The sequence below is a fragment of the Rhinatrema bivittatum genome, unplaced genomic scaffold (assembly GCF_901001135.1).
Source record: "Rhinatrema bivittatum unplaced genomic scaffold, aRhiBiv1.1, whole genome shotgun sequence".
NCBI lineage: Eukaryota > Metazoa > Chordata > Amphibia > Gymnophiona > Rhinatrematidae > Rhinatrema > Rhinatrema bivittatum.
In genome coordinates, this window is record NW_021820282.1 from 19,492 (window position 1) to 45,707 (window position 26,216).

A 26,216-nucleotide genomic window follows, 5' to 3' on the forward strand; every position below is an offset into this window, starting at 1 on the left:
TCCCTGGTGAAGTGGGAAATCTTCCGACATTTGACCATTAGCTAATATAGTGGATCTTGGTCTCTAAAAACATCTCTTTACTATATCAATTATTTCTCCATAAAACCCATATCTTTCTAATATGGAAACTAAATATGGCCACGAGACCCTGTCAAAGGCCTTCTCCAAATCTAACTCCACCACCGTTACAGGATATTCTTTTCTTACTTTTTTCCATTGCAATTATTTTCTCATGTTTATACTGATCGGATGCCCCTTCACAAAACCTACTTGAGTAGAAATAATTGTAGGGAACATTATACGTAATCTGTCTGCTGATATTTTTAGCATACAACTTTGCATCATAATTCAGAAAGGGAATAGGTGTACAGGATGCAGGATTGGTCAGGGTTTTTCCAATACAGTAACTTACACCCTTGTGAACTCCTCCAGAAATTCAGATTTCCTCTGGGCAGCTAAGAAAAAATTAAGTAAAGCCCCAGAAACCTGGCCCCAAACACTTTATAAAAGTCTGTGTTTAGGCCATCAGGACCTGGTGCTTTATAACTTTCTAGCACTAATTATATTTAGTAATTTCTTGAATCATGGGTTTATTAATTTGTTCCAGTTTATCTGTTGTTTTTGGGATATCCAGATTTTTAAAGAAGTCCTCCTCTTGTCAGGCCCCCTCTTCTATCTTCTGTATATAATTTTTCATAAAATTTCCAGAAAATAGCACAAATATTTTTACTTTGCATTGTCCTTTTAATTTTTCTATAAACGTCTTACCTCTGCTGAGCTTCACCATATTTGCTAATAGTTTCCCCACCTTATTACAGATTCTAAATAATTTCTGCACCTCATGGTGCATTGATCTTTATCTTTTTTTTGTTTCAGTCCCAGAAAAGTCCTGTACTCTTCTCTAAACTTCTCTGTTCTGAGTCAATTGTTTTTTTTGTTTTTGCTTCCCCCAATTGTTCTAATTCTATTTTCCTAGGCAATTCCTTAGATCTAGTAATCTCTTCTCTCATCACCTCTTGACTCGTTCTGGTTTATCTTTTCTGACATTGTTTCAAATTCCTTCCCTTTTATTTTGCAAAAAAACATTTTAATTCTACATCCTCCACTAACTTGACTTGGGAACCTTCAAAATCTCGGCCCCAGCACATCAGCCGACAATTTGCCCGCTAGCTAAGTCAGCTCTACCTGATATCCATCAGCTGCTCCAGTTTTTCCCGTTATTATGGCGTTCCCCTAAGATTATTTGGAAGTTTCATCATGTTTAGCCCTATGTTTCTATTGTATTTTAGTATATTTATACTGTATCCGCCCCACGGCGACAGTTCAGTTTCTATGTAAACCGGTGCGATATGTATCCTATACAGGAACATCGGTATATAAAAGTTAAATAAATAAATTTAAAATCAATCCAAATCATCACATGGCCTGATATTTCAGTTGGGCCAATTTCTGCCTTCAGTATTCTTGAGAGAGAATCAGAATACGGTCGATCCTAGACATGGTCAAGTGCGCCCTAGATAAATGCGTGTGGTTTAGTGTTCGCCAAATTATCTAAGAGGATTAATTCTTTATGTAGAAACGTAATCCCTTTTGTTCTTTCCCCCGTCATCTATTGTCGGGATCGATTGCTCCAATAGATCATTATGAACACATTTGAAATCTTCAAGAAAATCGGAGTTCCCCCTCATAACCGGCAATAAGTGACTCACTAAATCTGTCGAAGAATGTCTCTATTCATTTGGTCCATATACATTATACTGTCCTCTCTTTACCTTGAATTTTGCCAGCTAAGATTAAAAATCTTCCTGATGGATCTTTTACTTGCCTTATTAACTGGATTGGTTACCAGACCTTCCTCCCACCCAGTTTCTATTAAAACGTTTTTGCTTTCCCCTTCGGATAAGTCTGTTTTGTATCCCTGCTATGATTACTTTGTCTGTGTAGAGCAGCCACTTGTTTTCCTTTTTAATTGGGGACACAAGGCCATCTACGCTCCAGGATGCGCACTGAATATTATCTGTCAAGCTTAGCAGACACCCAACGGTCCCCAGTCTGCAAACCCCAGCTCTTTCTGGTCTTTCTCTATTACCCCTTTCACTCCTATTCTTCTCCCTTTTTCCTAAGAAACATCACTGCATTGTCATCCCTCCCCCTTTCCTCTTTTTTTTTGTTATCTTTTATTAGGATGAAAGGAATAACAAACGGGCAAAAATGTACCCCCAAGCAGTTGACACACAAGTTAGGATACATCCATTATTTTCTGTGTAACAGCTGAATGTTTTCCCGAAGATCCAAGTTTCACATTATTGTAGAAACTGCCTCCCAGTACTCCCATAGCATGCACACACACACCAGGGTGTCCAAGACCGCAGGAGTAAGAGCTATATAACCGTTATAGAGAATTACGTAAAGCAATTCGAGTTTTCGGGTGGGAAATAGAATTTTTCCGTAAAAGTTCCATATGTGCCGTTTGTTGCATGGAGCTTTTCCACGCATGTGGGGTGGGTATCGGGTCTGAATTTCATGTCAATAGAACTTGTTTTTTTGCCAGAACCAGGGCAATGCAGACATATTTCAAACTCCCTCTAGGGAGTACTTCATTTTCCTTTAGCAGGTGTAGATAAAACAGTGTCCCTGACCAAGGAATCGCACATCCCAGGACTCTCTCCAACAGTCCTTTAACTTGTGACCAAAAATGTCCCAATTTTGTACATCCAGCAAACATATGACAAAGATTTCCCACTTGTGTACCACATTGGAGACAGAGATCAGAAGACCATAGGTGCCTAGATGCTCCCCTTGCTAGCAAGAGAAATGCTTGGTGTAAGAGCTTAAACTGAGTCTCACAGAGGGCAATTGCCTCCCCACTCCTGAGAAGGCTCTTTTCAAAATGTCCTCAGTTATGGACTCCCCCAGGTCTTCCTGCCACTTGAGTGGTAGATAAAGTGGCTTTCAGCTGAAACATCCATACCTTGATTTTGTTGAAATGTGGCAGGGTGTCGAAGGAAAGAATCCTCCTCATCAGATAATGTTAGGCTCGAGTCTCCCTTGGTTATGTGAAAACAGTAATGTTGAGCCTGGAGAGAGGCAAAAAACTGTACTGAGGGGATCTCCCATCGTGTTTGCAGCTGCTGAAACGAATAGTTAGAGCTGTCCTCATCCACCCATTGCTGGAGCAAGCGGACTCTCTTGGAGGCCACTGTTTAGAAACGCTTCCACCTTGGCCCGGGAGAAAGTTGCTATTTCCCACCAGAGACAAAAAGGGGGAAACTTGACGGCTGTGATGGATAGACTTCCGCCACCACTTCCATGCCTTGCTATGAGCCCTCATCCAAAAGGAGGTCGAAATCAGAGTATCAACTTTAAAGCTCAGCATATGGATAATGCTGAGCGGGGAAAGCAGTGTGGTCCATTCTCCAAGCAGATCCTCAGGGCCAAACTTGTTATGACCTGAGGATAACAAGTTACCTACCCTGTTCATTTTGCTCTAATATTTTCAGTGTAGTGTACATGTTGAATTGTTTTACCTAGTAATGGAGTATCATGACAGACTGCTAAGGGTAAGTTTCCAGGGTTTTACAGGTGGAATTTATACCTTAAGGGCAATTACCCTACAATTAAGAACATAAGAAATTGCCATGCTGGGTCAGACCAAGGGTCCATCAAGCCCAGCATCCTGTTTCCAACAGAGGCCAAACCAGGCCACAAGAACCTGGCAACTACCCAAACACTAAGAAGATCCCATGCTACTGATGCAATTAATAGCAGTGACTATTCCCTAAGTCAACTTGATTAATAGCAGTTAATGGACTTCTCCTCCAAGAAATTATCCAAACCTTTTTTGAACCCAGCTACACTAACTGCACTAACCACGTCCTCTGGCAACAAATCCCAGAGCTTTATTGTGCGTTGAGTGAAAAAGAATTTTCTCCGATTAGTCTTAAATGTGCTACTTGCTAACTTCATGGAATGCCCCCTAGTCCTTCTATTATTCGAAAGTGAACATAACCGAGTCACATCTACTCGTTCAAGACCTCTCATGATCTTAAACACCTCTATCATATCCCCCCTCAGTCGTCTCTTCTCCAAGCTGAACAGCCCCAATCTCTTCAGCCTTTCCTCATAGGGGAGCTGTTCCATCCCCTTTATCATTTTGGTTGCCCTTCTCTGTATCTTCCCTGTACGTACCAAGGATCAGTCCAGACTGCTGGGTTATGCCTCCCCTCCAGCAGATGGAGTCAGAGAAAAGCTGAAAAGGCACCCCCTAGATATACCGGGGTGCCACCTGCCATCCCTCAGTATTTTCTCTGACTCTAGCAGATTGAGAGGCATAACCTGCGGTCCTGATCTCTCGGTTTTCTACATTACTTATCCAGGTTTTGTTTATTTCAATTAACCCTGACTAGATCAATTAGGTTGTTCCTTCCTTCCTTTGCTGTCTAGTTTAATAAAAAAAAAAAAAGGAAATATTTTTGGATTAAGGGAGGTTGGTTTTCGCGCAGTGAGGTGACAAACTTCAGGGCAGGCTTGTAGGGCACTGCCCTCTCACTATTTACCCGGAGCTAGGATAGTCCCCAGGGGACAGGGGGAGAGATTACCGGTGGGCCGGTCACCCTCCCCCCACATGTATCATATTCCAGAGGATTCCTCTGAAGGGGGCTTGTAAGCTTTGTTTATTTAAAAAAAACAAAACAAAACCAAAAAAACAAAGAAGCGGCCGCGTAAGTCCTGCTGGTGGCAGGCAGTGAGCCTTTTCATTTCAGCCCCGGCCTGCCATTAATCGGTCCCGGGACTCCGGAGGGGGTGGCTGGCTCTCCCGGCGTGTTCCTGTAACTAGTGGCGCTTTTTTGTGGCAGTTTGTCTTCCCGCGTCGGCCCTCCGACGTTCTTCTCTATGTGTTCCCAGCGTGGCCGTTAGTGGGGAAGGTTCTTCGGAGAATAGAACTCCATCGCGGTCCGGTCATTCTCGTGGCCCCGACGGCCGTGGTTCGCGGACCTGGTGAATCTCTCGGTGGACGGACCTCTTCGCCTCTATCATCTACCCCATCTTCTGCGGCAGGGTCCCGTATTTTCCGACCAGGCGGATCGCTTCTGTCTAGCGGCATGGCTTTTGAACAGAGACGTTTAAGACGCAGAGGTTATAAAGATGAAGTTATTGCCACCCTTCTCAGGGCCCGCAAACAATCCACTTCCCGTACTTATGTGAGGGTCTGGAAGGTTTTTGAAAATGTCTGTAAGAGTTGGGTGTTTCGGCTCGCTCACCTTCTGTTGCGGTTTTACTTTCTTTTCTTCAGCGTGGTCTCTCCAAGGGTCTTTCGATTGGCTCTCTCCATATTCAGGTTTCAGCTCTTGGTTCTCTCCTGGGCACCATTGAAGGTCGGCCGGTCGCCTCTCCTTCGGATGTCGTTTGTTCTCTCAGAGTCGCTAAGCATTTAAAGCCGCCTGTCCGGTCTATTTGTCCTTCGTGGAATTTGAATTTGGTGCTTCGAGCTCTTTGCATGGCTCCGTTTGAGCCTCTTCGTCGGGCCACTCTCAAGGACTTGACTTTCAAGACTGTTTTCCTGGTTGCTATCTGTTCAGCCAGGAGAGTGTCTGAGCTTCAAGCTCTATCTTGTAGACCCTTTCTTGCATTTTTCGGACTCAGGCATTTCTCTAAAGACCGTACCTTCTTTCTTACCTAAGGATGCACCAAGCTAGAAGTTTTTAGTAACCTACATAAGCATATTAATGTTAAAATCAAACTGCCTAATTTGTTCTCAACAATCAGGTTTAACTTACACACCTAGTTTATTATTTTACATTGTTACCGTACTATGATGGCACACGAGTAATTTGTAATCTATACCACCCATATTTCTCTTTATCGTGCCCTTCTGTAAACCGTTGTGATGGTATTTAACTTAACGACGGTATAGAAACATTTTTAAATAAATAAAATAAATCTCTTCATATTAACCAGTCTGAACTCCCCGCTTTCTCACCAGAGGATCTCGTGGCGTCTGGTAATAGTGATCTTCGTCTCTATGTCAAACGAGTCTTACTGCATTATCTTGAGGTCACTAATGATTTTTGGGTTTCCGGCCACCTTTTTGTCCTGTGGAGTGGACCCAACAGGGGTAAGCAAGCTTCTAAGGCTACGATTGCTCGCTGGCTGAAGGAGGCGATTTCTTCAGCCTACATTTATTTATTTATTTATTTATTTATTTATTTATTTATTTATAACTCTTCTATACCGAAGTTCAAATAACAGAGTTAATTATCACTCCGGTTTACATTGCAACCATAAAAACAGTGACAAAGTTGTCTTACATAGAACAGGGGGAGAGAAAAACTTGGATACAGCTTAAGCATGGGGAGTAACGTGTCAAAACTGGTAAGAACTGATAAGAGTTGGCTTTTTGGGGTAACAAGGTATTCCGAGGGAGGGGGTAGGAATGAGGGATTGTAAGGGGGTTGGAAGGGGTCCACTTGCACGTTTGCTATGCCTGGCAGGTAGGTGGCTCGAAGTGTGACCCATATCAGGGACTTCTCCTTGCAAAGAACCAAGGAAACTGAGCCTCCTTCTTTATTCAAGTAAAGCATGGCGACTTGATCGTCCATTTGGATCATTATTGTTTTCCCTGTTAGGAAGGGTGTGAACACTACCCATGCGTTGTGAACTGTCCTGAGCTCTGGTAGGTTGATTTGGTAAGCAAATTCTTGCATCGACCACTGTCCTTGAATTTGATACTGAAATAGATGCACTCCCCAACCGTGGGTGGAGGCATCGGGGGTAAGAATTAGCTGATGAGGGAGTGGTCTCAATGGTGCTCCTTCTGTTAATACTTTTGGCTTGAGCCACCACGCTATGCCCTGTTTCATGGAGTTTGTGAGCATTATTCTGGTAGAGAATAATGCTGTTGCATTTGCAAGGGCCGACCAGTTCCTGAAGGCCTTAAGGCTCATTCCTTACGTTCTCAAGCGACTTCTTGGGCGGAGTCTCAATCAGTGTTGCCGCAGGAAATAAGTAGGGCGGCTACATGGAAATCTCTTCATACTTTTGCTCGTCCAACTGCCTCGATGTTCAGGCTCCAGCCTTTGGTTCCTCTGGTCGCCAGGTGCTTCGAGCGGGACTGTCTGGGTCCCACCCTCTATAGGGAAGCTTTGGGACATCCCATGGTTTGGACTGATCCGGGTACGTACAGGGAAAGGAAAATTAGTTCTTACCTGAATTTTCGTTCCTGTAGTACCACGGATCAGTCCAGACACCTGCCCGTTCTTATTCTGGCCGCTCGAATTTGTTCTTGTTAATGTTTTGGTTTTTTCTCTATTTTTGTCTCCTGCATCATTTTTTTTTCTGGAATTTACTGTTAGGCACCGGAAGCATCTTTGCGATGATCAGGGGTAGTTATACAAGAGCGTTTAGTCACACAGTTCATTCAATTGTTTTGTTTTTAATTTACTATTTATCCTGGTACTTGCTTGATCTTGTATTTTCTGCTTTGACAATGGTTATACTGAGGGCTCCAGGGTGGGTTCCGTCCTTATATGGGCAGCCTCAGAACTCTGGTCTGTCTCCACCTGCTGGAGACAAACACTGAGGGTTCCTGGGTGGGTTCCGTCCTTATATGGGCAGCCTCAGAACTCTGGTCTGTCTCCACCTGCTGGAGACAGACAAATACTGAGGGTTCCTGGGTGGGTTCCGTCCTTATATGGGCAGCCTCAGAACTCTGGTCTGTCTCCACCTGCTGGAACGGGGGCTTAACCCATGGTCTGGACTGATCCGTGGTACTACAGGAACGAAACTTAACAGGTAAGAACTAATTTTCCTTTATAGTAAGGCTGGTGTGCTGTATAATTTTTAAATGTCTTTCTAGCAGGTTTTCATGTTATTTCCCAGAGTGGCTGGCAGGGAAGGGATTCTGAAGTGCTGTTACTCAGGAGATATCAGAATTTTAATATATTTTTGTTTGGTAAGTTGAAAGGGAAAACTTCCTAATCCTGCTCTGTATAAACTCCAGAAGAGGTCAGGACTTTGAGGTTGACAGTGAAATGCATGAGTCTGTGTATCAAAAACTGTTTGTGAATATGCATATAAGTCCCAGATTTCTCACTGATGCAGTAAGCAAAAATTAAAATTTTTGTGGGAAAAAACCTTAAATATTTCACAAGCAGTTACTAAAATAAAAATATTTTTGTCCTGCATCATTTTCAACATAAAATATCTAGGTTTTTTTTTGGTTTTTTTTAGTGTAGCTGTTAAATGCAGTGTGCAATGTGTCACGCACACGTGAGCATCATCTGTCAGGTGTGTCATGATGGAGAAAAGGGTTGAGAACCCCTGCTCCAGTCTTCCTAATGGAAGCGCCGGCGCTGATTCTTTCTTTCCTGTGTGTTTTCATGAATTGTCTTCTTCTCCTTCCCCCACCATTCTAGAGTTTCCAATAGCTTTTTCTTCTCTTACAGGATGGCAGATGCCCAGACCAGCAAGTTCCTGACTTATATGGATTATTTCTTGAGGTTCATTGATGCTGATCTGTCTCAGGAATATGGTAGGATCACTAGCTGACCAGGAGGTAAAAGGGATGCTGAGCCATAGCAGAGAAACTGAATGAGTTCTTTGTTTTAGCCTTTATTAAGGAGGATGTTGGGGATATACTGACGCCATTAACTATCTTTTGAAAGTGGGGATTCAGAGGAACTGAAGCAAATAATTGTGAAAGTTTGAATATGTAATACAGCAAACTAAAGACTAACAAATCACCAGGACTGGACGGCATTCGCCCCAGAGTTCTAAGAACTGAAATATGAAAATGCAAACATCATTAAATTCTGGCACTGTCTGAAGGCTGAAAGGTGGGCCAATGTAATCCCAATTTTTAAAAAGGGGTCGGGGTAATCTGGGAAACTATAGACCAGGGAGATATTAACAATAGTTTAATGGTGAAGAGCCAACATTGTTAAAGCAAACCTTCCTTTTTCTGAATTAATCTATTTAGAATTTTTTGAAGATGTGAAAGGAAAAAAAAATATTGCCTAAAGATGAGCCTAGTCTATATTATAGTGAATCTGAATTTTCAGAATGTGTTTGACATAGTCCCTTATGAGAGGCTCAAAAGGAAATTAAAAAAATTATTCGAGAGGCGGTAGTGTAATTGGTTAAGGAAGGATACTCGAGTAAGACTCAATGACAATTTTCCCAATAGGAAGAAGTTGAGTGCCTCTGGGATTTGTACTGGGACCAGTGCTGTTTAACATTTTACATAAAGACTTGGGCTGAATGTTTTTCCAGTCACTACAGGCTTCTGTCCGATTTGCTCTGTGGTTCCAGTCTCTGGCCTACAATGGTTAGGAACGCCCTGTGCTGCCAGACTAAAGATCTGTTCCAATCCCATCCCTGCCACAAGGAGATGGGTTCCACACTTGGCTCGGGCTCGTGCTTCTGGAATTGATAGCTCTAGTAACACCGTGGCCCCTGAGAGCAGGGAGAGCTCAGAGCTCCTGCTTGTAGTGGGAAACCGAGGCACTGCTGTTTCCTATATTCAGTAGAGATGAGCTTCATTTTTTTTCTACCGGGTCGTTTTTTGAGTCTGACGCTTCGGGGTAAAGTTTGTTTTTTTTCCTCTGTTAGTTTTTTGGAAAAACGAACAAAAAACAAAACTGGCCCAAAAAAACGACACAGGAAAACGAAGCTCAAAAAATCCCACCCCAAGCATTAAAATTTACTATAATTCATTAAATACAACCCCCCCACCATCCCGATCCCTCCCCAAGACTTACTAACATCCCTGGTGGTCCAGCGGGAGGGATTTCTCCCTCCGTGCCGTCGGGATGTCCGGCCTGCCTCACATCAAAATGGCGCCGATGGCCTTTGCCCTTACTATGTCACATAGCCCCTGTCACATGGTAGGAGCACAAGATGGCGCCGATGGCCATGTGACAGGGGCTGACCAATGGCACCGCTAGCCCCTGTGACATAGTAAGGGCAAAGGCTATCGGCGCCATTTTGATGTGAGGCAGCCCGACAGCACAGAGGGGCAAATCGCTCGTGGGACCCCGCTGGACCACCAGGATCGGGATAGTGGGGGGGGCGGGGGTTGTATTACATTAAATTTTAATGCTTGGGGTGGTTTTTTATTTAAAAAAAAATAAAATGTGCCCCTCCCCCCGTACAAACCCGAAAAACTAATTTTCCTCGTAGTTCGGGGAAAATCAGTTTCGGGGTTCAGGGCCCCCGACCCACGATGAATTAGGCAATTTAATTGAAATTGCCTAATTTGTGATAAATGAAGCACATCTGTAATATTCGGTGCTCTGGAGGGTCCCTGCCAGGCTGACTTGGATGAGTGCCCCGCGGTCCTGGGCGAGGGGGGAGGGGGATGGAGGGGACGGACAGGGCCCTCTGACTCATTCTGTGCCGCTCCCCTCCTCAGAGTCGCTCTGCATCGCTCGCAGCCTGGAAGAGTGCCCCGCAGTCCTGGGCGAGGGGGGAGGGGGATGGAGGGGATGGACAGGGCCCTCTGACTCATTCTGTGCCGCTCCCCTCCTCAGAGTCGCTCTGCATCGCTCGCAGCCTGGAAGAGTGCCCCGTGGTCCTGGGGGAGGGGGGAGTGGGATGGAGGGGACGGACAGGGCCCTCTGACTCATTCTGTGCCGCTCCCCTCCTCAGAGTCGCTCTGCATCGCTCGCAGCCTGGAAGAGTGCCCCGCGGTCCTGGGGGAGGGGGGAGGGGGGCGGAGGGGACGGACAGGGCCCTCTGACTCATTCTGTGCCGCTCCCCTCCTCAGAGTCGCTCTGCATCGCTCGCAGCCTGGAAGAGTGTCCCGCAGTCCTGGGGGAGGGGGACGGAGGGGACGGACAGGGCCCTCTGACTCATTCTGTGCCGCTCCCCTCCTCAGAGTCGCTCTGCATCGCTCGCAGCCTGGAAGAGTGCCCCGCGGTCCTGGGGGAGGGGGATGGAGGGGACGGACAGGGCCCTCTGACTCATTCTGTGCCGCTCCCCTCCTCAGAGTCGCTCTGCATCGCTCGCAGCCTGGAAGAGTGCCCCCGCAGTCCTGGGGGAGGGGGACGGAGGGGACGGACAGGGCCCTCTGACTCATTCTGTGCCGCTCCCCTCCTCAGAGTCGCTCTGCATCGCTCGCAGCCTGGAAGAGTGCCCCGCGGTCCTGGGGGAGGGGGGAAGGGGGCGGAGGGGACGGACAGGGCCCTCTGACTCATTCTGTGCCGCTCCCCTCCTCAGAGTCGCTCTGCATCGCTCGCAGCCTGGAAGAGTGTCCCGCAGTCCTGGGGGAGGGGGACGGAGGGGACGGACAGGGCCCTCTGACTCATTCTGTGCCGCTCCCCTCCTCAGAGTCGCTCTGCATCGCTCGCAGCCTGGAAGAGTGCCCCGCAGTCCTGGGGGAGGGGGACGGAGGGGACGGACAGGGCCCTCTGACTCATTCTGTGCCGCTCCCCTCCTCAGTCGCTCTGCATCGCTCGCAGCCTGGAAGAGTGCCCCGCGGTCCTGGGGGAGGGGGGAAGGGGGCGGAGGGGACGGACAGGGCCCTCTGACTCATTCTGTGCCGCTCCCCTCCTCAGAGTCGCTCTGCATCGCTCGCAGCCTGGAAGAGTGTCCCGCAGTCCTGGGGGAGGGGGACGGAGGGGACGGACAGGGCCCTCTGACTCATTCTGTGCCGCTCCCCTCCTCAGAGTCGCTCTGCATCGCTCGCAGCCTGGAAGAGTGCCCCGCAGTCCTGGGGGAGGGGGACGGAGGGGACGGACAGGGCCCTCTGACTCATTCTGTGCCGCTCCCCTCCTCAGTCGCTCTGCATTGCTCGCAGCCTGGAAGAGTGTCCCGCAGTCCTGGGGGAGGGGGGAGGTGGACGGAGGGGACGGACAGGGCCCTCTGACTCATTCTGTGCCGCTCCCCTCCTCAGAGTCGCTCTGCATCGCTCGCAGCCTGGAAGAGTGCCCCGCGGTCCTGGGGGAGGGGGATGGAGGGGACGGACAGGGCCCTCTGACTCATTCTGTGCCGCTCCCCTCCTCAGAGTCGCTCTGCATCGCTCGCAGCCTGGAAGAGTGCCCCGCAGTCCTGGGGGAGGGGGGAGGGGGACGGAGGGGACGGACAGGGCCCTCTGACTCATTCTGTGCCGCTCCCCTCCTCAGAGTCGCTCTGCATCGCTCGCAGCCTGGAAGAGTGCCCCGCAGTCCTGGGGGAGGGGGGAGGGGGACGGAGGGGACGGACAGGGCCCTCTGACTCATTCTGTGCCGCTCCCCTCCTCAGAGTCGCTCTGCATCGCTCGCAGCCTGGAAGAGTGCCCCGCGGTCCTGGGCGAGGGGGGAGGGGGACGGAGGGGACGGACAGGGCCCTCTGACTCATTCTGTGCCGCTCCCCTCCTCAGAGTCGCTCTGCATCGCTCGCAGCCTGGAAGAGTGTCGTGGCAGGTGGCAGCGGGTGGAGCTGGAGCTGCGGCAGGTGCGGGAGGCACTGCTGAAGTGCGAGATCGACAGGTCTGCGCTGCAGGTGAAGCTCAAGCACGCCCGCAACCAGGTGGATGTGGAGATGCGGAAGCGGCACCGGGCCGAGACGCAGGCGGAGAAGATGGTGAGGGAGGAATAATGGCCCAGCACGTTAACGTTGCAGCTTTTACAGTGAGGGCCTTCATGTCATGGGCTGTCACTACTTAGGAGAGGCTCTCCATGAACTGAAAGCTCTTTCCTATCTATTCACATGAATCCTCAAAGGTGGGTGGGTGTGTAAAATGTACTAGAAGGGAACCTGCCTTGCCTCTTCCCCTCTACAATAAACGGATAATAACAGAAGCAGGACTAGAGAGCGGGGGTGGAGGGGATGCCATGGCAGACACCCCTCTGAAGCTGTGCTGACACGTGGCCTGAAAAAGGCTCTCGGGCCTCCTTGTCTGGTTGTCTGGGCTCGGGCAGGGAGGGCGTTGCTGGCTGTGATAGGCAAACAGCGATGGCCGAAATTCCATGAGGTTCCTGGTCTCTCAATGCCCCTGTGGGGAAGGCCAGGGATTCTCCTTGCAGGTCTGTATCTGCCCCCAGTAGTAATGCACTCGGGTCTTGAGAGAGGGGTTTCTTGCAGATGACAAACGTGTAACGTATATCACACAGTATAGTGAATCATCTTCTACCCTGAACTCACTCATTGGGGAGAAAGTCAAATCATGGAATCACAATATTGTCTCAAGTCTACCTTTCAGGTCTTTGGCATTGGGAAATAGCCGTTCAACCCCTGGGTGGGATAAAAGGAGCCCCTATCTGCAACCCCTTCCCCTCTGTGGGGGCAGAAGGCTCGTCTGCATTGAGCAAGGTGCACAGCACTGATGAGCAGTCTACAGCAGCAAAACTCACACTGGGAAGTAACGCGGCTTCCAACTGCTTTACTGATGGTTGATTAAACAGAATGAAGATTCATGAAGCACTTGGACGTGAAATAAAATGATAAATAATGATGATGAAGCCAGAATGATACCTTTGTGACCTCCCTCTTCTAGAAGAGTCGTTGATTTTATGGAGGCCAATTCCTTAACAATTGATCTCCTCTTCCATTCGGTGCTCCCACAATAATCCAGTGGCAGCACGGAGAGGAGAGGATCAGCTTGCGGGTGGCTGGAAAGAATCAGGAAGTACTGCCTAGGGAGAATTATGGGGGTCGGCACCGTCTCGTCCTCCGCCTCAGGCAGCAGATTGCTGAAATCAAAGACATCTTCTTAGCTGGAGACGCAATTCCCAGAGTCTGGAGTCTCCTGGCGCACTCGCCGTGCCGCGGTGGCTTCTGCCGGGAGGAGCTGCTGGAGAGTGCAGCGGAGCAATCCCCTTCCAGTTCTTGAGGCCTGCGAGCAGGACTGATACAAAACATGTTCCTGCGATTGATTTCCCTGCACTAACTCTGGTTTATGGGCAGGCTGCCAGATAGCACAGTAACGTAGTACTGACGGCAGAAAAAGAGCAGAGGTCCACCGGCTTTCCTAGCACAGCACCTGCAGGTCACCCCCAAGCCTTGCGTATTAGCAAAGCCCAACATTTTTACTGGGCCAGAGGCCTTCCTGAAAACTCAGAGGGCGCTGCTTGACCTGCTTTGCTTTTGGACTTGGCTGTAGAAGGCGTCCTCTGTGCTTTCTCCCTTATGTCTGCCTACGGTAAAAGTCGGTGCTTGCTCTGGATGTCTTCTGAATCCAATTCCTTCCCCCACCCAGGCCATCAAAGCAGACAGCGATGTCTGTGACCAGCGGTTACGGCAAAAGCATCACGGCTCATCGGTTCAGGGTGCTAACTGCCCCGTGCTCCCCTGTTACGGGTGCTAACTGCCCCGCGCACCCCTGTTGCGGGTGCTAACTGCCCCGTGCTCCCCTGTTACGGGTGCTAACTGCCCCGCGCACCCCTGTTACGGGTGCTAACTGCCCCGCGCACCCCTGTTACGGGGGCCAACTGCCCCGCGCACCCCTGTTACGGGGGCCAACTGCCCCGCGCTCCCCTGTTACGGGGGCCAACTGCCCCGCGCACCCCCTGTTACGGGTGCTAACTGCCCCGCGCACCCCTGTTGCGGGTGCCAAATGCCCCCTGTACCCTTTTCTTTGTTTCCAACCTTCAGTGTTTAGGGATCTCCTGTGTTTATCCCATGCCCCTTTGTTCACCACCTCCACCGGACGGGAATGCTAGGCAAGCATCCAGCACACTTTCTGTGCAGAAATGTCCAAAATCATCCCCCTGGTTCTACGGTGTCCTTTCCAATGGAAAAGATTCAAAGTACATGCGTCATTTAAAGCTTTCTGGTACCTGAAGCTCTGTATCCCATCTCCCCTGCACCTCCTCTCCTCCAGGATGTACATATTCAGGTCCTATCTCCCCTGCACCTCATCTCCTCCAGGATGTACATATTCAGGTCCCATCTCCCCTGCACCTCCTCTCCTCCAGGATGTACATATTCAGGTCCCATCTCCCCTGCACCTCCTCTCCTCCAGGATGTACATATTCAGGTCCTATCTCCCCTGCACCTCCTCTCCTCCAGGATGTACATATTCAGGTCCTATCTCCCCTGCACCTCCTCTCCTCCAGGATGTACATATTCAGGTCCCATCTCCCCTGCACCTCCTCTCCTCCAGGGTGTACATATTCAGGTCCCATCTCCCCTGCACCTCCTCTCCTCCAGGATGTACATATTCAGTTCCTATCTCCCCTGCACCTCCTCTCCTCCAGGATGTACATATTCAGGTCCTATCTCCCCTGCACCTCCTCTCCTCCAGGATGTACATATTCAGGTCCCATCTCCCCTGCTCCTCCTCTCCTCCAGGATGTACATATTCAGGTCCTGTCTACCCTGCTCCTCCTCTCCTCCAGGATGTACATATTCAGGTCCTATCTCCCCTGCACCTCCTCTCCTCCAGGGTGTACATATTCAGGTCCTGTCTACCCTGCTCCTCCTCTCCTCCAGGGTGTACATATTCAGGTCCTGTCTACCCTGCTCCTCCTCTCCTCCAGAGTGTACATATTCAGGTCCTATCTCCCCTGCATCTACTCTCCTCCAGGATGTCCATATTCAGGTCCTATCTCCCCTGCACCTCCTCTCCTCCAGGGTGTACATATTCAGGTCCTATCTCCCCTGCACCTCCTCTCCTCCAGGGTGTACATATTCAGGTCCTATCTCCCCTGCACCTCCTCTCCTCCAGGATGTACATATTCAGGTCCTTCAGCCTCTCCTCATAAGTCTTCCAATACAGACCCCATGCCATTCTGATCAGTCTCCTTTGAACTGCCTTTATCTTGTTTCCGTTGTGAGATACGGGCTCCAGTACTGAGCACACTACTCCAGGTGAGGCCTCACCAAGGCCCTGTACAAGGGGATTATCACTTCCCTTTTCTTGCTCGATATTCCTCTCTCTGTGCAGCCCAGCATTCTTCTGCCTTTAGCTATCGCCTTGTCACATTGCTTCATCTCTCTCTCAGTCCATGCACATACTTTCGCCACATTCAACTCTCTTGGATTACTGCACCCCAGATGCAGGATTCTGCAATTCTTGGCTTTTGAATCCCAGTTATCAAATCCTCTGCAATCTTCAAGCTTTCTTAAATCACTTTTCATGTTCTCTACTCTTTCAGGTGTGTCCACTCTGCAGATCTTAGTATCATCCACAAATAGACAATGTTACCTTCTATCCCTTCCACAAAGATATTGAACAGAACTGGTCCCAACACCAATCCAGTGGAATTCCACTTAACAGTTCTCTCTTTAGATGCTGTATCCTGTCAAGTTAGCCAGTCTGCAATCCATGCCACTACGTTGGCACCCACTCCCACGCTTCAGACTGTATCAAAAGCTTTACTAAAATCAAACTAAATCACATTGAGCAATCTTCCCTGATCCATTTCTCTAGTCACCCAATCAAAAATCAATCAGATTTGTCTGATAGGACTTTCCACTGGTGAATCCATGCTGCCTTGGGTCCAGCAACCCTTCCGGGTTGTAGATAAGTTCACAATCCTTTACTTCAGTAGAGTCTCCATTAATTTTCCCATCGAGGCTAACCAGCCTGCAGTTTCTACCTTTCTCTCTTGTGAAGCGGGACCACCACCGCTCTTCTCCAATCACTCGGCACCACTCCTCTTTCCAGGGATCTATTGAACAGGTCACGCAGCGGAGCCGCCAGCACATCTCTGAGCTCCCTCAATATCCTGGGATGAACCTCATCAGGCCCCATGGCTTTGTCCACTTTCGGTTTCCCCAGCTCTTCCCATACATTCTCTTCTGTAAATGGAGTTTCTTCTACTCCACCCTCATCCACAGTCTTGTTAACCAGCGAGGGTCCTTCTCCAGGGTCCTCTTTAGTGAGCACCTAACTGAAGTATTTATTTATATTTCTTCATCTCTCTCCACACACTTTTCCTCATGTTCTCCTCCTTTCAGTTTGACTATACCACTTCAGACCTTTCTCCTTTCTCTGATATATCTGAAGGTGTTTTACCTCTTTGGCAATCCTTTCTTCCACCTGACCTTTTGCTTTCTTTATTTCGTTTGTCATTTCCCTCTGTTTCACCAGATATTCTTCCCTGTGCTCCTTTTTTTGGGATCCTTTATATTTCTTGAACACTGTTTTTTGCCTTTCTCTTCAGCCAGATCGGTTTCTTGTTCCTCTTTCTCTTGCTTACTTTTCTAATGTATGGATTTGTTGCCTTTCTAATTGCTCCTTTTAATTTGGCCAACTGTTCCAGTTCTTCCTACAGGTAAATCCCAATTTTGACAAAGTCCGAATCTCTGAAATTCAAAACTCGGGTCTTAGTGTGACCCCTCTGTATTGTATTTGCGATTATCAAACCATACTGTGTGATCCCTGGTGCTCAGGTGGGCACCCACCTGAACTTTACAGACGTGATCCCAATTAGTGAGCACTAGGTCGAGTACAACTCCCTCCCTCATGGGTTCATTTGTTTAAGCAGAGCTCCTTGAAGGGCATCCACCATCTCCTAGATCTCACAGAAGGGATTCTCCAGCCTACCCATGGCAGATTAAAATCTCCAACGAGCAACGCTTCTCCCTTCTTCTGCCTCACATTTTGGATGTCTTCGATCAGATCTCTGCCTAGTTCTTCTTCTGTTTTTGAGTCTGAGGCTGTAGACCACACCAGTAAAAATGGAAGCACCATCTTGGTTTTTTGACTATCCATAATGCTTCTTCTCTACTTCATACCGTGTAGGTCAGTTGCTTGGATATTGTGTTTGGCACAGAGAGCTACTTCTCCCCCTTTTCTGTCATCTGACCCTCCTTATCAATTTGTAGCCCGGGCTGGCCGTATGCCAATCATGAGACTCTGTAAACCAGGTCTCTGTAACAGCAACAATGTTCACATCTGATTCCACCATTAAGACCTGAAGGTCAGGGATTTTATTGCCCAGACTATGAGCATTTGGGTCACAGCTTTCCAACGTTTCTCATTTATTTATTTATTTATTTATTTATTTAGGGTTTTTATATACCGACTTTCTTGATATATATATATATCAAATCAAGTCGGTTTCCGTTTAACACAACTGTCGCCGGGGGGGGGTTACATTAAACAATAAACATAGTATTGAACGGAGAACGTGTAGCATTACATTTAACAATCAATAAGGTCGTTACATTAAATAGTAAACATAGTATTGAACAGAGAAAGTGTAGAGTTACTTTAAAACAAGCAATAAGGTCCTGATGTTCCTGGGGGTATTAAGTTAGCGGTGGACTTTATATTGCGCTATTTTGTTCTTTGTCCTGTGTCGAAGTGATCCTGCAATTCCGGGAATGCTTGCCGGAAGAGCCATGTTTTAAGGTTTTTCTTGAATGTTAGATGGCAAGTTTCGAGTCGAAGATCTGGCGGAAGTGAGTTCCAAAGGGTCCTTAGGACTGACGCTCTTCCTAGTCATCTTTTCTGCTATGTTGGTCTGATTTTGTTTCTCCTCCCAATTCCTGTCTTGCTTGGAGGTGACATGGCCATCTCCTCCCACCCCTGCTCCCTACTTTCAGTGCCTGATGACGTATGCTCTGAATTTCTCACTTGGCATCCTCGTTCCAGCCAAGGACAAACGTTAGCCCACGCTTACCATATAATCTGATACTGCTGCATACGTGGCCCCAGCCTCCATTGTAGCCAAAACCACTTGCTTTAGACCATGCTGTGAGCCAGACATCGAATTCATCCTTATGGCTCGGCCTTTCCTGCCCTTTTCCATGAACAGGCAATGGTCTTGGCCATGTGTCTAATCTTCACTCCTAGGCTTTGGAAATCTTTGTCTAGCAAGGTCACTGGCCCCCAGATGGATGATAACACGGACAGTGGAGTCCTCACTTTCTTCTGTAATTGTTTTGGCTCCGGTTGTTGTTTTCTTCTAGCTGAGGATCCCCATCAAAATTATTTTCCAAATGTTGTTTCTCTAATGACAGAAGCAGCTTTCTTTTATGACCTTTGAGAACGTTTTAAGGCTTTCTGGGTGCAGTGTGTGACCTCATCCCTCTTGGACATCACCTCGTTTCCCATTGCTGGAGCCTCTTTGTTTTCCAATGCAGAAGAGGATTTATGTAAGGCTAACGACTCTCTCTCCATCACAGGACCCCACTGCAATCCGTTTATTCTTGGGTTTCTGAATCCTAGATGTCGGCTTCTCTGTGGGAATGGGGCTGGATATTCGGGATATTGCACAGTTGGGGAAAGTGGGTGTCATACAGTCGCCTGTCTCTTTCTTTCTAGCACAGTAAACCATTTGTTCTTGGGTTTTTGAATCCGGTGTGGGAGCTGGGGAGATATTCTGGATGCTTCCAGGGTTTCTGAAACCTGCACTTTCAGATGAGTCGGCTGCTTTTTCATTGCAGACGGCGGAAAGCAAACTGAACATCCCTTAAGTCTCCAAAAGAGGACAGGCCTTGAGACATAAGCAGCGCGACTGTTACACTGAATGAGACATTCTGCTAATACCGACTAATGCGCAAGCTGTTAAATTGGCACTTAAATCTTAATTACTTAACCTAAGTCCTTGGATGAACTGTTTAAGAAGAAATCCCGGTGCGGGAGGTAACCATTCTTGTAGATCCCAGCCTTTTACATTAACAAACACAGGCTAGGGATATCAGCAACTTGGGGAAAGAGAGAGATTTCAAAGCGTGCGACGGAGGGCAATAAATAAATCTCAGCAAGAGGGCAGTCCCGTATCATGGCCTGTGGGAGCTGGGGTGTGGCCCCCAGGACCTTTCTGCTGGCTACTTACTTATTAGCAGCCTGGAGATCTGCTCTAATTAGAAAAACTTATTTTTGTGTGGGACAGTGGGGAGATGAGCCTGGAAGCACTGGAGTCCTGAGCTGGGAGGTGTTTCAGGACTCTATGGCAGAGTCTTCCAGGTAACTTGTGCGAGCAGAGTGACGTGAAGGATGTTAGGAAATGCAGCAAAGCTTGGAATGTGTCTTTATAACTTCAGGTACGTTTCTGCCTGTATTTATATCGTTACCCGCTCTGGATAACTTTTGTAAGAAGTAACGGGCCACGAAATCTTGTTGCAGGAGCGTCAGATGCAGCTCATTGGCGACCTGCTGATGTCCGACGGTCTGGCTAGCAGATTCCTGAACGAGTCCCTGCTGGCGGCTCTTAGTGATGGTCCCTTCAGCTGCAATAATGTGAATGCCAAGCACAGGTATGTGATCCACGGGGGGTGGCACTGGTGCCTTCAAAGTGGGGAGGAGGCTGGAGCTGAAGCTGCTCATATGGGATAGGGGGTGGGATATTCTAAGAGGGTGGATGAGGAACTGGGCATGGAGTGCCCTGAAGAGGGGAGGAGAAATGGGGTTTGGGGGTGGGCATAGATGGAGCTCAGCACCAGTGATCAGCAGATGATGTGGCTCAATTTTTGCAAACAAAGATGCAGAGAAGACGCACGCAGACCCGAGGTCTGAATTTCAAAAATACAAACTTTGTCAAAATGGGGAGATACTGGGAGGAAGAACTGGAAGGCTGGGGGAAGAGTGGGCCAACTTAAAAGGAGCAATTACAACTGTTAGAAAAGTAAAGAAGAGGAAAAAGAAACTGATCTGATTCTCAAAGGAGGTGGCAGATAAAACTAAAAGCAAAAAGAACAGCGTTCAGGAAGTAAAAAGGATCCCAAAGGGAGGAACACAGGGAAGAATATCTGGTGAAAGTGAGGGAGATGAAGAGAGAATTTATAGTAACATAGTAATGACGGCAGAAAGACCAAAACGGGCCATCCAGTCTGCCCAGCAAGCTTCCCAAGGTAGCAACTGCCGCTCCGTGCAGGTTACCCCCATGTTTCTCTTAAGGGCAGTAACTGCCACTCCATGCAGTTTACCCCCATGTTTCTGTTAAGGGTAGTAACTGCCGCTCCGTGCAGGTTACCCCCATGTTTCTCTTAAGGGCAGTAACTGCCGCTCTGTGCAGGTCACCCCCATGTTTCTGTTAAGGGTAGTAACTGCCGCTCCGTGCAGGTTACCCCCATGTTTCTCTTAAGGGCAGTAACTGCCGCTCTGTGCAGGTCACCCCCATGTTTCTGTTAAGGGTAGTAACTGCCGCTCCGTGCAGGTTACCCCCATGTTTCTGTTAAGGGTAGTAACTGCTGCTCCATGCAGGTCACCCCCATGTTTCTCTTAAGGGCAGTAACTGCCACTCCATGCAGTTTACCCCCATGTTTCTGTTAAGGGTAGTAACTGCCGCTCCGTGCAGGTTACCCCCATGTTTCTCTTAAGGGCAGTAACTGCCACTCCATGCAGTTTACCCCCATGTTTCTCTTAAGGGCAGTAACTGCCGCTCCATGCAGGTTACCCCACGTTTCTGTTAAGGGCAGTAACTGCTGCTCCGTGCAGGTTACCCCCATGTTTCTGTTAAGGGCAGTAACTGCTGCTCCGTGCAGGTTACCCCCATGTTTCTGTTAAGGGTAGTAACTGCAGCTCCGTGCAGGTTACCCCCATGTTTCTGTTAAGGGCAGTAACTGCTGCTCCGTGCAGGTTACCCCCATGTCTCTGTTAAGGGTAGTAACAGCCGCTCCGTGCAGGTTACCCCCATGTTTCTGTTAAGGGTAGTAACAGCCGCTCCGTGCAGGTTACCCCCATGTTTCTGTTAAGGGCAGTAACTGCTGCTCCGTGCAGGTTACCCCCATGTTTCTGTTAAGGGTAGTAACTGCCGCTCCGTGCAGGTTACCCCCATGTTTCTGTTAAGGGCAGTAACTGCCGCTCTGTGCAGGTTACCCCCATGTCTCTGTTAAGGGTAGTAACTGTCACTAGGCTACTTTAGCGTTTTTATTTATTCCCATCCTCCAGCCTTTAGGGATCCTCAGTCCCACGCCCCTTTGAAATCCTTCACAGTTCTGGTCTTCACCACTTCCTCCGGAAGGGCATTCCAGGCATCCACCACCCTCTCCGTGAAGAAATATTTCCTGACATTGGTTCTGAGTCTTCCTCCCTGGAGTTTTAAATCGTGACCCCTGGTTCTACTAAATTGTTTCCAATGGAAAAGGTTTGTTGACAACCATGGATCATTAAAATCTTTCAAGTATCTGAAGGTCTGTATCATATCCCCCTGCTCCTCCTTTCCTCCAGGGTGTACATATTCAGGTTCTTAAACCTCTCATAAGTCATTCGCTGAAGACCCTCCACCTTCCTGGTCGCCCTTCTCTGGACCGCCTCCATCTTGTCTCTGTCCCTTCGGAGATTCGGTCTCCAGAACTGAGCACAGTACTCCAGGTGAGGCCTCACCAAGGACCTGTACAAGGGGGATAATCACTTCCCTTTTCTTACTCGATATTCCTCTCTCTATGCAGCCTAGCTGTCAGGCAGAAGAAAGAATTGCCAAAGAGGTAAAGCGAGGAGACAAAACATTTTTCAGATACATCAGAGAAAGCAGGAAGGCCTGAAGTTGTTGTATAGTGAAACTGAATGGTGAGAAGGAGCAAGGTGTGGAGAGTAACAAAGAAATGGCAGAAATATTAAACAAATACTTCAGTTTGGTGTTCACTAATGAAGACCCTGGAGAAGGACCATTGCTGGTTAACAAGACTGTAGATGTAACTCTGTTTTACAGAGGAGAATGTATGGGAAGAGCTGGGGAAACTGAAAGTGGACAAAGCCATGGGGCCTGATGAGGTTCATCCCAGGATACTGAGGGAGCTCAGAGATGAGCTGGCGGGTCCCGCTGTGTGACCTGTTCAATAGATCCCTGGAAACGAGAGTGGTGCCGAGTGATTGGAGAAGAGCGGTGGTGGTCCCGCTTCACAAGAGTGGGAGCAGAGAGGAGGCTGGTAACTACAGGCCGGTTATTTTCCCACCACCAAGGTGAGACTTAACAGACTCTGCTGAAGCAAAGGATAGAGAACTATCTACAATCTGGTGGGAGCTGGATCCGAGGTAGCATGGATTCATCAGAGGAAGGTCCTGTCGGACAAATCTGATTTATTTTGATTGGGTGACTAGAGAATTGGATCAAAGAAGAGTGCTAGATGTGATCTACTTGGATTTCAGCAACTCTTTGTTTTTGGTTCGGTCCCGCATAGGAGACTTGTGCATAAAATGAGAAGCTTGGGAATGAGCACTAAGGTTATGGTGTGGATTACAAACTGGTTGACTGATAGGAGACAGAATATAATGGTAAATGGAACCTGCTCTGAAGAGAGAGCGGTGTTAAGTGGAGTGCCTCGGGGATCAGTGTTGGGACTGATTGTGTTCATCATCTTTGAGAGCGACATTGCAGAAGGGATAAAGATAAAATTTGCCTATTTGTAGATTATACTAAGATCTGTAACAGAATGGACACGCCTGAAGGAATAGAGAGAATGAAAAATGATTTCAGAAAACTGGAAGACTGGCCGATGTGGTGGCTGGGATTCAGTGCCAGGATCGCAGAGTCATGCACCTGGCTGCGGCAATCCAAAAGAGCCGGATGTGATGGGGGTGAAAGACCGAAGTGCACAGATGAAGAGGGACTTGGGGTGATGGTGTCTGGAGATCTGAGGATGGTGAAACAATGCGACAAGGCGATAGCAAAAGCCAGAAGAATGCTGGGCTGCATAGAGAGAGGAATATCGAGTAAGAAACAGGAGTTACTGCCCTTACTCCAGGTGAGGCCTCAGCAAGGACCTGTGCACTGGTCATTTCCGGAGACGGCATCTGAAGGGGCATGGAGGCGGTCCAGAGAAGAAAAACCAAAATGGTGAGGGGTAGCATCAGAAGACTTGAGGAGAGGCTGAAGGATCTGAATATGTAAATCCTGGAAGAAAGGAGGTGCAGGGGAGATAGGATACAGACCTTTCAGGTATCTGCAGGTCTGTAATGTTGCACAGTCATCAAGCATTTTCCATTGGACAGAAATCAGTAAAACTAGGGGTCATGAAATGAAACTCCAGGGAGGACGACTCAGAACCAAGGTCAGGAAATATTTCTTCATGGAGAGGGTGGTGGATGCTTGGAACGCCCCTCCCGAGGAGGTGGTGAACATGAAAACAGTGAAAGAGTTCAAAGGGGCATGGGATAAACACTGAGGATCCCTAAAGATTAGAGGATGGGAATGAAGAAACGAGTGCTGGTGTGGCAGTTACTGCTCTTAACCTATAAGCCCTTGATACTGTTAATGTAAATCCATCATTGATCTCTGCTTCAACAGCAACAGGGAATTGGATTCAGTCAGTAACCGAGGGCCCTGACTCTTACAATTTGGGAACTAAGCATGGGGGTAACCTGCACGGTGTGGCAGATACTTTCACAAGCTTGCTGGGCAGACGGGGTGGAGGCAGGCAGAGAGGGCGATGGGGAGTCCTGAGGAGAGAGACAGACAGACAGACATGGGGATAGGGTGACCTGAGGAGAGGCCGCCTTAGTGGAGCAGCAGAACCTGGGGTGGGATTGGGGGGGAGGGGTGTGTGTATGGGGGGTGTGTGTGTGTGTGTGTTGGAGCTTGTCCTGAATGACGGGGGTGCCGAGAGTTAGCATTATTTATTTATTTATTTATTCTTGGTGCTGAGCTTGCAATGCGCATTGGTTTCTATGCTGATGAGCAGGGGACTACAAACCAGTCAGTCTTTTTTTTTTTTTTTTTTCAGGATTGCCACACTGAATATTCATGAGATTAATTTGCATGCACAACCTTTCCAAATATAACTCCTACATATTTATTGTGGAAACCCTGAGAACTCTCTGCATAGTGCTGTTCTGCTTTACAAGTGGTAGAAGTGCCTGCTGTATTTAGGTTTAATAAAACATCCCTTTCTCTCCCCCCGCCCCCCTCGCATTGGGGTGAGTGGATCCTGGGATCTCCCCTTCCTACTCTTGTTCCGCAGGTTGTCCACTATCGACGAGTCTTGCACATCCTTCACCTCCCACTCGGACATCAGCTATGACCAAACTGAAGATCTGGTGAGGATCCTGTGGGGAAGGGGCTAGTTGGAGGGACACTGGGATGGGATGGAGGAGCACAAGATGGTTTTTAATGGGTGGGAGGGTAGAATGAGACATTCTCTCTTTGACAGTTCCTGCCTCAGCCTGGGGTTTCTCTGAGGACTGGGAATATTTTGAGAAATGTGCTTTTAGGAATCCTTTGAGTAGAGGGTCCCTGAATATTACAGGATGTCTCGACTTCTAACGCCACAAAATTGTCTTCAGCAGATCAGATGTCTCCTACCAGCAAAACCATTTTTCCATCCCATCACCCTCTGTCTGAATTCTGTTCTGGTTTTCACCAATTCTGCTGGTGGCTCTTTCAGGTATCCACCTCCCTCACGCTCCTCTGAGCCTCTCTGTCATAGCTTGACCCTTGTCCATGAATTTCTTTTATCTATGGAAAATTCCTCCTTGTACCACCTTTTTTTCTTTCCATACCCTCCTGTCCCTTCTTGCTTCCAGGAAATACGTTGAGTGTCTTAAATCTCTTGGTAGTGCTTGTGTTGCAGGCCCTCTATCGTTGTAGTGACTCTTCTCCAATCTCTGTTTCCATCCTCTTGGTGCCCTGAGCACAGTTCTCACTGTTGACCTCTACAAGGAGAGTACTGCCTCCTTCCTACTTCTTATGCACCTGGGCATGCCGTTTCACGTTCTTCTATTACTCTTCCACACACCCCTCCCACCTTCAGCAGCTGCGGAGTACTCTCTTCAGCTCTGCAATCCAGGTTCTGCTGTAGTGGGATGGGCTATCCTGAAGACCTAGGGGGATCCGACTCTCTCTTGAAAAAACAGTCCACACAGTGTTTAGTTCCAAAACACAAAGTAAAGATTGCGGAAGAAAAAGCAGATTGGTCCAGCAGTACAAAATAGGTAAAATGGCTTGCAAAGTTCTAACAGTCCAGAAAGCACAAGAAAACGACTGCTTGGGTCATGGATCCCAGGATCCACACAAGATTATCTTATCAACTCACTTGGCAGGAATTTAGGAACCTCTCCTAAGTCTCTCCAAATAGTGCTTCTACATTAAAACCCCCTGAAGCCAGGAAAGTCCACTTCTCGCGCTCAAAGTTGGTAGCACACTACTAGGCTGGTGACCCAGTCTCTTGGAGGACCTCCTCTATCCCTTAGACCTTGGAATAGGGAACCCTGCTGAGTCTGAAGGCAGCTGGCTCCCTTGTGTAATCCACTCCAACCTTCAGATGAAAGAGAAAAACCATCCTCCCTGCCCCCTTTCCAGGATCCTTGGAGAGTAACAAAATCATGGCGGACTCTCAGCTCCCCCCACCCCCCCAGTGTCTCATGGAGTCATCTTTATTAACTCTTAAACTCTAACCTACCCTTTAGG

General features: G+C 48.2%; 1 protein-coding gene across 1 annotated transcript in view; it reads left to right on the forward strand.

The window, feature by feature from the left end:
• Positions 1-24,847, forward strand: part of LOC115081388 (rac GTPase-activating protein 1-like) — a gene marked incomplete at its 3' end in the record, with an annotated part of 44,069 nt that extends 19,222 nt beyond the window's left edge. The window contains exons 2-5 of the mRNA XM_029585842.1: positions 8,445-8,530; positions 12,359-12,561; positions 20,000-20,130; positions 24,772-24,847. Coding sequence (XP_029441702.1) covers positions 8,445-8,530; positions 12,359-12,561; positions 20,000-20,130; positions 24,772-24,847 — 496 coding nt within the window. The remainder of the gene's footprint in view (positions 1-8,444; positions 8,531-12,358; positions 12,562-19,999; positions 20,131-24,771) is intronic.
• Positions 24,848-26,216: the final 1,369 nt, after the last annotated feature.